This window comes from Entelurus aequoreus, linkage group LG09 (assembly GCF_033978785.1).
Source record: "Entelurus aequoreus isolate RoL-2023_Sb linkage group LG09, RoL_Eaeq_v1.1, whole genome shotgun sequence".
Taxonomy (NCBI): Eukaryota; Metazoa; Chordata; class Actinopteri; order Syngnathiformes; family Syngnathidae; genus Entelurus; species Entelurus aequoreus.
Window position 1 is genome coordinate 45,099,236 of NC_084739.1, and position 11,762 is coordinate 45,110,997.

Here is an 11,762-nt window from a genome sequence, read left to right on the forward strand (position 1 = left end):
CTTTTTCTGTGGTGTTTTGCCTTTTGACAAATTGTATCCATTTTGCTAACTCAATAAGAGTCCCAAAAACTCAACAGACCAGCGTAGAAAGGAGAAGTCTATTTGCGAGGAGTGCATTAATGGCGCTCACAATCATGACCACAGCACAGTAACCACATCAAGTTAAATTGTATTTTACCAGAGCAGACTTATGTCACAGCAGAGGAAAAGACAGTATCTCTTCTCTTTTTCCAGCGTGGCCCCTCGCGTTCCCACAGCAAAAACACGCAATCACGTCTCCCCCGTCTAACCTTCCCCAATCCTGCTCCCTCTGTCTGCTGCTTCTTCTCAGCTGGGATTTTACTTTTTAAAATGTTTATTTTTGTACCAATATGAATGTTAAATTTAACCGTTTTTGTGATTTTGTTTGCGAGGGCACATCTGTGTGTGTGCGTGTTGGCAGAGCAGAGCATACAGTAGCTTGTTGTTGTTTTGAATTGTTTTAATTAAAAAGAAAGTTGATCCATTACCCCATTATGTTTGTTTTATATACAGTACTGTATAGCACTTTATATTGTGTTCAAATTGTACAAACCTTAACTAACCCATGGAAGCCATTATTCATGTTTACATTGTTTCTTATAGTTTGAGTTTATTTCGAACATGTATACAATTACAAGATGATACATCATAATTTCCAGTTTCTCTTTTCGACATGTTCGAAAAGGAGTAAGAAGAAGCAGAGCTCATTAAATCCCATCTTTAATGTAGCCCTTTTTCATTACATAACAATTGCTAACACTTTTGTTAACTTCCTGTTCTTAATTGATTAACAATATAGTCCATAAATAATAACATTAAAAATAAATAGATAAATAATAATGATGAAATAAGTGAAATAAGTTGTATTTCATATAGTGAGACGAAAAGGATTATCAGTAAGTTTAGAATGTTTATCATGGTTCTTCTTCTTTATACTTTGTAAACTCTTTGAGTTTGAACAGTTTCTTAAACTGGATTATGTTAGTACATTGTTGATTTCTTTACTTAATCCATTCCATAATTTCATTCCACATACTGATTGGTGTATGTTTTACGTGCATACAAATGTTTTGAGTTACTTTTTTCTCTGAGGTTATATTTCTCTTCCTTTGTTAAGAATAATTGTTGTATATTATTGGGTAGCAGGTTATAATTTGCTTTGTGTATAATTTTAGCTGTTTGCAAATTCAATTGGAATTTCAATATTTTCAATTCAATAAACAGGGTTTGAATGTTCTTTATATCCAACATTATGTATTATTCTAACTGATCTTTTTTGTAACACAATTAGTGACTGAAGCCTACATTTGTAGTTATTTCCCCTAATTTTAACACAATAACTCAGATATGGTAACACTAGCGAGCAGTAAAGAATATGAAGTGATTTTTGGTCCAATACATATTTAGCTTATTCATTAATGTGGTATTTTTGGCTATCTTATGTTGTATGTATTTTTATATGAGATTTCCAGTTCATTTTATCATTTATTATTACACCCAAAAATCTGATTTCATTTACTCTTTCAATGTCTACTGCGTCTGTTTCTATTTGTGTTTGACTTTCCCTTCTACTGTTGCCGAATAGCATTATTTTAGTTTTGCTGAGGTTTATGTATAGTCTGTTTTTGTCATACAATCTCATCTGTCAGACAATTTATTAATTTATTATATTATTATTTGTATTTGCTTCTGTGTGTGTGTTCGCCTAGCTTCATGTTTTGCTTCCTGTTAGTTAAGTAGCTTCTTATCCAGTTTAAGACCAACCCTCTGATGCCATACCGTTCTAAAATATTGGTTAAAATATTGTGATGAATTGTGTCAAATGATTTAGTTAAATCTATAAACACTGCAGCGGCATCGATTACAGCCATCGATGTTGAAATATTATGATTCCCGGGCGCGGCCACCGCTGCTGCCCACTGCTCCCCTCACCTCCCAGGGGGTGAACAAGGGGATGGGTCAAATGCAGAGGATACATTTCACCACACCTAGTGTGTGTGTGACAATCATTGGTACTTTAACTTTGACTTAATATTAGCTTTGCTTTGTATCCATATTGGTTCTCAGCGAGTATTGTATGTTTGTTTATGAAATGGAGAATTCTTATCGAGAACTCTGCTTCACTATACAAACGTTTTAGTTTCCGAACGCTGTTTAAGAGCCAATTAAGTTTGTGAATGGAGGTTCCACTATACTTAAGTAACCTTTTGAATAAATTGTACTTTTAATGTAGCATACTTTTTACTTTTACTTGAGTATTTTTGTAAGGAAGAAAAGCTACTTTTACTCGGTTACATTGAGTTTTACATTGAGACTTCTTTCATCAGGCACGGTCACATCACGCTGTTTCACCAATCCAATGAAAAATGTGCATTTTTGTAGTGCATGCTGAAGTAAGGTCTCTGTCTCTCACATGTACACACACGCAAACACGCACACCAACTACCGGTACGTTTGTAAGGTAGTACAGTTAAAAAAAATTACTAAATAAACCACTATTTATTCACCAGTTTCTGAGTACTTGATTAATCTTATTTACTGAACACTTACTCACTCTTTATTGAGCAATGGTTTGGATGGCAACTTTTTAGTTTTATTTGAGTCATATTACTCTTAAGTAACGGTACTCTTACTTGAGTACAGTCTTGGGCTACTCTACCCAGCTCTGATGATAGCCAGTTTTTTCGAGAATTTATATTCACTCAAAAAGCAGTTTATAGTACATTCAAGGGAAAGTTAAACACTATTTTGTTCATAATGTCTAGCAAAAAAGTTATTTTTTGGGGAATTTTTAAACTGCCAAGATACCTGTGGCTATGGGCGTGGCCACCATGACATCATCGAGCAATTTGCATAATTTACTACAATGATATGATTTTCTCTAAAAAGGCTCAAAAAATGTATACTTACTAATTAATAACAGTTTTGTTTTAAACGTCCATCCATCCATCCATCCATCCATTTTACAATATAATTACAACACTTTATGTACATATTTATATACAGATTGGAACAATAAGTTATTCACTGAAATATATTTATTAATTGTGGTTATTACAAAAAATATATCTTATAAAATATAAAAGCTAAAATGTCTCTTAAAGCTCTGCCCCTTTAATTAGTGCATACTAAATAATTTAACTTTAGCCTACTACTACAACCATATTATTTACCAGCAACATAAAGTGAAACAGAGGCAGAGGTGTCCTGCCACAGTCAGTAACAAATAAACAGAAAACAGTAGTGGTCAAATACAAATAAGGCAACAAGAGAAGTATCCTACACTTCTCTTTTGTAAAGTAAATCTGAACAGCCTATATGGGCATCTACATCAACTATATGATTTGCCTGAGAAGCTGGACAGGACAAAAAAAATAAAAATAATAAAAATAAAAATAAATTATGTTTATTTATTTATTTATTTATTTATTTTAATTTGTGGCGGACGTAATTCTTTCGTGGCGGGCCGCCACAAATAAATGAATGTGTGGGAAACACTGAGGTCTGCTGTTATTAGGATGCAGACTAGTAGGATGGTGATATATTCCCTATTAGATGAAGAATGACCATAATCCTCACGAAGAAACGGGGGTGAATACAAGCGTCCATATGTGTCATTCTCGCCATTTCTGGGCCCTAAATGGCTGTCAAAGTGTACCAACTCGTCAGAATACGTCCTCAGGCTTCTTTTGTCCAGGTGATATGCATGATTTACGATCTACAATAAACTTACAGGGAGCAGGGAAGCGAGGAAACAGCAGACCACTCGATGATATAAACATAGGGAGACACGATAGTGATCACGGTGCTGCTATAAATAGTTTGTTTGCGTCACTAATATTCAAGTCACGAAATGTAAATGGAATGTTGTTGGCGGTTTTTGAATGGTTATTTATTGGATTTTGTGGGTGAAATAGACTACCTGCCATTAGCTCCTCTGTAAGAATACTTGTATTTACATTGATTTAGTTAGAAGGCATAAAAAATGATTGATTGTGAACAACAGGCAAAATTCCAAAAGAAAGTGCAGTTTTCCTTTAATGCTAGATTTGCTAGCTATGCTTAATTATGTCATATGGTTTATGCAAGAAATATATATTTTTTTAAAGCAACATGAAACATTCCTATTAGAACCGAGAATATTTGTGATGTATAATAAATATTGTGTTATATTATACTTAATGTTAAATATATTGGTCTAATGCGCATACAATTATGTGCAAATTGTTTATTCGGATTCAGATTTTTCAGGTCGCAGCTTTAAGTTTTGTATCAAATTCCTATGCGGTACATAATAATTAGTTAAAGAAGTCTTTCACGCATGCAAAGGGACACTTGCATAATCCAACGACATAGAATGAGAATATTGGCCAGTGGTGCTGCTCCAAACTCTACAAACCTCTGCAACATACGAATGCAATATGGTGTATTGGTCAGCCACAATAAAATGTGTTGTATTAACTTAGTTTATTGCTCATCTCAGCAAAAAGGAACTGAAAGGCTGCACACTTGTCTGATGCGTTGATCTTGAATCTTTCTGCACGAGCAGACAACCAACAGGGAAACCATCTTTGTGAAGAAGTTTATGGTGCACAACACGTTCTAGAAGAATGAGTTTCCATCTCGTGCGTAGCAACGCCACTGCCGACGATTCACTTAACTTGACGCTCATTTTGGTCCCACTACTTTCACACACGTCACAAGCCATCTCACGTTGGGAGTCTGAGCTCTCGGGTATACACACAGACACACACACACCTCTTTCCACCATGCTGTGACGTTGTTGAGCGTCACCGTGGTGACAAATTGTAAGCGGGGGTGATCTCCACATCAGAGCAAAAGAAGGAAATTGAAGAAAGATAGTAGGCAGAGGTGAAAGCCTAGTGTGTGTACACGCGTGTGTGTCTGTGGGGGTATCATAGTACAAGTCTCCTTGTAAAGTGTGCGTAATTCCTGTAAGTCCCTCGCGCTGTACACAGAACATACAAAGTACATCAAATACAGGAGTAAAAAGATGAAGAATTGAAATAAAAAGAGAGCGATTCCTTATCTTATTTATGTGGCCTAAACATTGAAAATGGTGTTGCAAGGGGGGAAGGGTGGAACAAGTCTCAACAATGAGACCACTACACTGCACTGTTAATTTCAAATGAGCAGATTCTCCCACACGTTCAAAGATACGATCTTCATTCTTCATGATGGTCCCGACAGTCGAGCTGCTTAGACCATGCTTGCGACCCTTTCTCCGCTTTCTGAGCATTTTACATTGTTTAAATTTGCTTCCATGGTGATATTTGTCCTTTTTTTTTTTGAAGCACTGCCATCAGAATAGTGTGTGTTACGCTTGGTACACAAGATCAAGGGCAAAAGGTAAAGAGAAAACAACAAAAGTGACGAACAATAGGGAAGTTATACGTCCTTGGTATAGCGGCATACTGTATAACGTTTCGGTCATTAAAAGTTAAAGTTAAAGTACCACTGATAGTCACACACACACACTAGGTGTGGTGAAATTACCCTCTGCATTTGACCCATCCCCTTGTTCCACCCCCTGGGAGGTGAGGGGAGCAGTGAGCAGCAGCGATGGCCGCGCTCGGGAATCATTTTGGTGGTTTAACCCCCAATTCCAACCCTTGATGCTGAGTGCCAAGCAGGGAGGTAATGGGTCCCATTTTTATAGTCTTTGGTATGACTCGGCCGGGGTTTGAACTCACGACCTACCCATCTCAGGGCGGACACTGACACCACAAGGCCACTGAGCAGGGTTTATTATTTTTATTTATTATAATATTATTATATATTATTATATAATAATATATTTATTATTGATCATTTATGGGATTGTAATGTAACACAAAACAATGTAATTTTGTTTTCTGGTTCATCCACTCTACACGAAACTTGTCTAAATGTAGCCACTGCTTCACCTCTAATGTCACCATTTGTTTTTGACTGCAAACTGTCTTCTGAAAAATGACCGTCTTCTTTGTATGTGTTTGTGTGTGTAAACCTCAGTGCCGCGAGAGCAGCTGCTGCAGACAGAAGAATATGACCTCAACGTGGTCCGCTTGTGCATACAGGTCTTCCTGCAGGATGAGACCAGCCACTGCACCCAAGCGCTAAACCCTGTCGTCAGTAACCCCATCTATGACAACAGTGAGTTACTTTTTGTGTGTGTGCTTTACTGACAGCATTATTTGGCAAAAATACAAGTGTGAGTACCAGACTACAAGTGGAAACGCACCCTCATTTTTTAAATATAAAATGAAATAATTACAAGGTTAATATATTGCTGTCATAAACATTTCAATAACCATTGCTGTAAAAGGCCGCAATATTTGGATTCAAATGCAATTTTTTATGTCAGAATGTCATCCAGGGAAAGTTTTACTTAAATTTGACTTATTTGCTCAAAACCTGTTAACGGTTTTATCTATAGTCCAGTCAGGTTTTATTTTGAAGTGAAATTAGCCAGTGGGATCAGTCTCCTCACTCATCTTTCTACTGACCTATGCATTGACCTAATCACTGAATGTATAACAACCTATGCTGCCTTTCAGGTAAACATCTGCGGTTAAGATAAAGGAGCAGTCAAAATAAATTGTGTGATTAGTCTGCATATACTGCATGCATGACTAATGCGATATTTGTTTATCATTAATCATGAATTATCTCGTTATTTTTGACAGCCCTAGTTTTAGAAGGCTATTATGATTTTTTTTTTAAAGACTTTCTTGTGGTCTACATAAAATGTAATGGTGGTTCATTGCTTAAAATGTTGCATAAGCCACTTTCTGACCATCTCTTCAGGATACGCCTATTTGTGGGCGGTCTTTTTTACGTGCCTTCACTTTGACTGCGTCTTCTCCCTGTCATCTTGGTTGTAGTTTTACGCTTTTATATGGAGTCTACTGACATATATAAATCAGAACTATACACTACTTTGTATTAAATATGGAAAAATCAGAGGTTGCATGTGCATGTACAAGCCAGTCTGCCCCACAACAATAGGATAGAGAAAAAGAAGGAGCTTAGTGACTACAGAGTCTGACTACAATGTCGGAATTACTAAAGCACGTTGGTTAAATTTATACCATATATGGATTATCCGCTGACGTCACCAATAAGAAAACATCACTAATGGGACAAATTCCAAACAGATCGTTAAGCGCAGGGATTCTTAAAGTTTTTGACCTTGGGGTCCAAGTTTTCCACTACAGAGAGACTCTGGGCCCACTCAAATGTTAACACTGAATTAGAAATCTTACTTTTGATTTTAATGGTATTTAATACTTAAATCTAACCTACAGTTTACAACCTTGTCTAATGATATAAAACCATGTGTTAATCACATGGATTTTTATTTCTTTAGCACATAAACCTTAGGCTTAGGTCAGGCTGATTAGAAAAATAATTGCTCATGAAATATATACTACATAAGAAGGGACTTATGAATAACTGACGAAAAATACATTTACTTACAATTATGTTGTGCTAAAGTAAATAAAGTGAATTAATAATGAATATTTATCTTAACTAAAGTGTCAACAAAATTAAAGTGCAATTGAAAATACAGATTCACCACTTTAGTCATAATCTTTGCACTTAAACGTCTCTATGATTTTAGCTCCAGACTTCTGTTTGTTTGAGATTTTCATTCCTGCCACAAGTGGTGGAAAAGTGTATTACAATTGTGGCTCATATTGACCAGTGGTCCCCAACCACCGGGCCGCGGCCCGGTACCGGTCCGTGGATCGATTGGTACCGGGCCGCACAAGAAAAAAAAAAAATATATATATATATATTTTTTTTTTTTTATTAAATCAACATAAAAAACACAAGATACACTTACAATTAGTGCACCAACCCAAAAAACCTCCCTCCCCCATTTACACTCATTCGCACAAAAGGGTTGTTTCTTTCTGTTATTAATATTTGTGGCTCCTATATTATATATCGATATAGATCAATATACAGTCTGCAGGGATACAGTCCGTAAGCACACATGATTGTATTTTTTATGACAAATAAAAAAATTTTAAAAATAAATTAAAAATATCCCCCCCGGTCCGTGGGCCAAATTTTCAAGCGTTGACCGGTCCGCAGTTACAAAAAGGTTGGGGACCACTGATATAGACCACAGCTGAAAAACATATATTTTTTGGGCCCCAGTTCTATGGTTAAGAAACACTGGTTTAGCGAAAGTATGAAGGAAGGCAAGATTGTTTTAAATTAGGGCTGTCAACGTTCGTGAATTAACGCATGTGATTAATAAAAAAATAATTTAAAAAAAGATTACGTTATCATAAATGAGTGAAGATTAATCAAATCCAGGTTAACCCGAAAGACGCGTGCATTCCTACACTGTCTATGATTGCGATGAGACACGGACAATCAAAACAGAACTTTAGATTAAACTGAGGTAACATCGACAACCAGCAGAGGAGAACGCTACCATGGCAGAGTTTACCTGCGTTAATGTTGTCATCAAAAGTAGCACAGTTAAGTTAAACATATGCCTTTGCTAAATGGACAGCTACAGCATGTAGGCCATTTAACATGTGTGAAGACCAAGTCCTTCAAGAAGATGTCATTCATATCACCACAGCGATCTGTCGTACCTTGAAGAGGCACAATTACATCAAAGATAAACCAACTATACTACACAAACAAGAGCATCAACTTGTAACTACAGACTGAATGTGAATTTATTTTGCTTACTGGAGAACGTTGGACATCTGTAAGTAATCACAACGAGCTGGTGTCGCGTTGTACCATAAAAAAAGATCAGCATTGTCATCTGAAAAGGTAAACAAGCTTTTTTTTTTCAACAACCAGTTTAACGAAAGAAGAGTTTAGTTCAGATCAGTTAAAAGTTTAGATTTAATTGGTGAACTTTGTTAAGTTGTTTATGTGTATGTTTACTACATTATCTCTTAGTGTACATCTGTAACCTGTTTGCTATATTATTGCAAAGACTTTCAAAATGTACCCTTAATTCTTATTGTACTTACTGTCACCAACCTTTGAGCAAATCATTGACTTGCGGTTCAGTAAGACATTTAAAAAACGTTCCTGTACGACATTCTGACTACAAAATTGCATGTTTTCAAATATTATGTTTTTTGTTAAGCACATTTTATCCATGCAAGCAAATAATAACCTGTGATCAATCATGACTAAACACAATTCAAGAGTCTGATTTAAAAATGAATAATTTGACAGCCCTATTTTATGAATATCTTTGCCATGATCCCACAGTTTGATTTCACTTTTTCGGGAGTTATGGGGATCACAAATACGCATCATAGGTCTCCTTTAAGTAACATTTTAACCACTGCTAATATTGAAAGGCTGAAATTTGAGCTGTCAAATTCGGCAAAGACTTGCGATTAATCACAATACATGATGGCACTAATCATGTATATTCGCAGATGAATCAAGCAATTTTTTTTGACGTCACATGCTCTTTTACCTTAAAGATAAACTCTGATGATTTTAATCTGCATTGAAAACACTTCTTTGTGGTCTATATAATATGTATTGGACATGCTTTGATGTAAATTTTGCGTACATTTTAATCCACATTCACTTTTATCAACTCTTGTTTGGAGTCTGTCTGCAAGCTGTTGGTTTCTGGAGGCGGTCCCAGATTGAAAATGAAACCACGCCCCAAACTCTCCAAAAGTTTCAGAATTTATCTTTTGAGTATGAACATTGTTTAAATGTATATCTAGAAGTTGTCACCGCTATTTTCGCAAATAAACTTAATAAACATTATATAGTTTCACCCGGTCACATCATTAAGTACACCTGCTTGCTAGCCAATCAATTCAGAGCAGCATAAACAAGTGTGTTTAATGTCACTGCATGCCGCACGTACAGTATGTGTTAATATGCACATGCACATGCTAAGATTAGCTGAACTCTGTTGCAGGTGCTTCAGCTATTTGTGAACTAATTCGGTGCCTGTCACACATACATTGTGAAAGGGGAAGTTGTATACACACACGAACCCTCAAACACACCGTTGCCATGGAGCACTTCCTCTTCTGACCTTAGACATGTGACTCAACGTGTAAACTAAACATTGCCGATCACTAGATACGTGCGTTTGCCCAAACTGCAAATGATGGCGAATAAAAACCTTGGTGTTTTTGTGCCCTGACACATCACATGATCCATGTGCTTTGCTTTTGCATGTTTGAAATTTCAGGGGCCCCAAACACCGCAGAGCTGAGGATCTGTCGGGTCAACAGCAACAGTGGCTCTGTTAAGGGAGGAGATGAGATCTTCCTGCTTTGTGATAAAGTTCAAAAAGGTACTTATTCATCACAGAACTCGGGTCCTAAATATGATATAGCATTTCCCTGAGGTGTGGACTCGAGTCACATGACTTGGACTCGAGTCAGACTCGAGTCATTAATTTGATGACTTTAGACTCGACTTGACAAAATGTAAAGAGACTTGCAACTCGACTTAGACTTTAACATCAATGACTTGTGACTTCACTTGGACTTGAGGCTTTTGACCTGACATGACTTGCTACTTTCCCCAAAACCCAAACCTTAAAAAGTTATTTGGGAGCGCTCCGTATCTTTCATTTTATACGTCTGTGTCTATAAGCGTGTGTGCTGCTTGTCAGCGTGTGTGCTGTCAGTACAACAGCCAATCAAATTAAATCTACGTTGTTTTCATTACACAGCACTCATCCAATCAAATTGCAGGACAACCACCGAACATGAGTTGTCAAGCAATGCGGCAGTGAGAAACAATTATGCCAAAGTTGGTTTCGTTCGGGTATAAAAACTACGACTTGGTCAACAAAAAACGAATTGCCGTATGCAAATCACGCAGTTCGAATATTACAGACGGAGACGCAACAACTTCCAACTTCGTTCGACATTTGAAGTTGCACAAAGAAGGGTAAGTTTTGAATGTAAGATAACGTTTATTGGCTAAGTAACATGACTTTTATTTGCTGTGTAGTTAAATCAGTGAGGCTGTAAACTCACTGCTAACGTTATAACCATAGAAAATCTTCTAAGGGTACGCAGCATTGAGCGCTACTGCCTACTGGCGCAGACGAGACGCGGAGCCGCCATCTTGGAGTGGTGATCCGCTCCACTCAGTTCAATTCATTTGGCAGGAGCAATGAACTGTCAGCAAATTTAATTCATCTTACCTCACTGAATACCACTGATTTTCACGCTTTTTTTTTGTCATACGTGTAGCTATGATAACGGACACATGTTTTGGCGTTTTTATTATTCATAGTTTGCTTAACAGTAATATAATATTCTTATACGCTATAAATGACCAGACGTCCGAGATCAAAACTGGGAATATAAGCCCAGAGAAGGGGGAAAAAAACGGTCAGCTATTTTTAAATTGAAGAAACAATATGATTAGATTATATATACATGCGTATATCCTACATAAACAATGTATGAATACATTAGATATCTATATATTTTAGGGACCTATAGACTGTAACTCTGTTGCTGCAGCAGCAGAGAGTTTATTCTGTCTTGACACTTTGTATTGATATTTTGTATTATATTCTTCCCTTAAATGATAATGTTTACAGTGATTGTTTTATATCTATTTTTTATGTATGTCGCTTTGGATAAAAGCGTCTGCCAAATACTTAAACATATATAAACACCTGAAAGTCTTTATATCAGCTAAAACCACCAATCTGTTTCACTGGATTCAGAATAAAACCAAATGCTGTCTTA

At 36.5% G+C, this 11,762-nt stretch overlaps 1 protein-coding gene across 1 annotated transcript in view; it reads left to right on the plus strand.

Annotated features, from left to right (window-relative positions):
• Positions 1-11,762, plus strand: part of rel (v-rel avian reticuloendotheliosis viral oncogene homolog) — a 54,499-nt gene that overhangs the window by 25,552 nt on the left and 17,185 nt on the right. The window contains exons 6-7 of the mRNA XM_062058819.1: positions 6,037-6,177; positions 10,238-10,342. Coding sequence (XP_061914803.1) covers positions 6,037-6,177; positions 10,238-10,342 — 246 coding nt within the window. The remainder of the gene's footprint in view (positions 1-6,036; positions 6,178-10,237; positions 10,343-11,762) is intronic.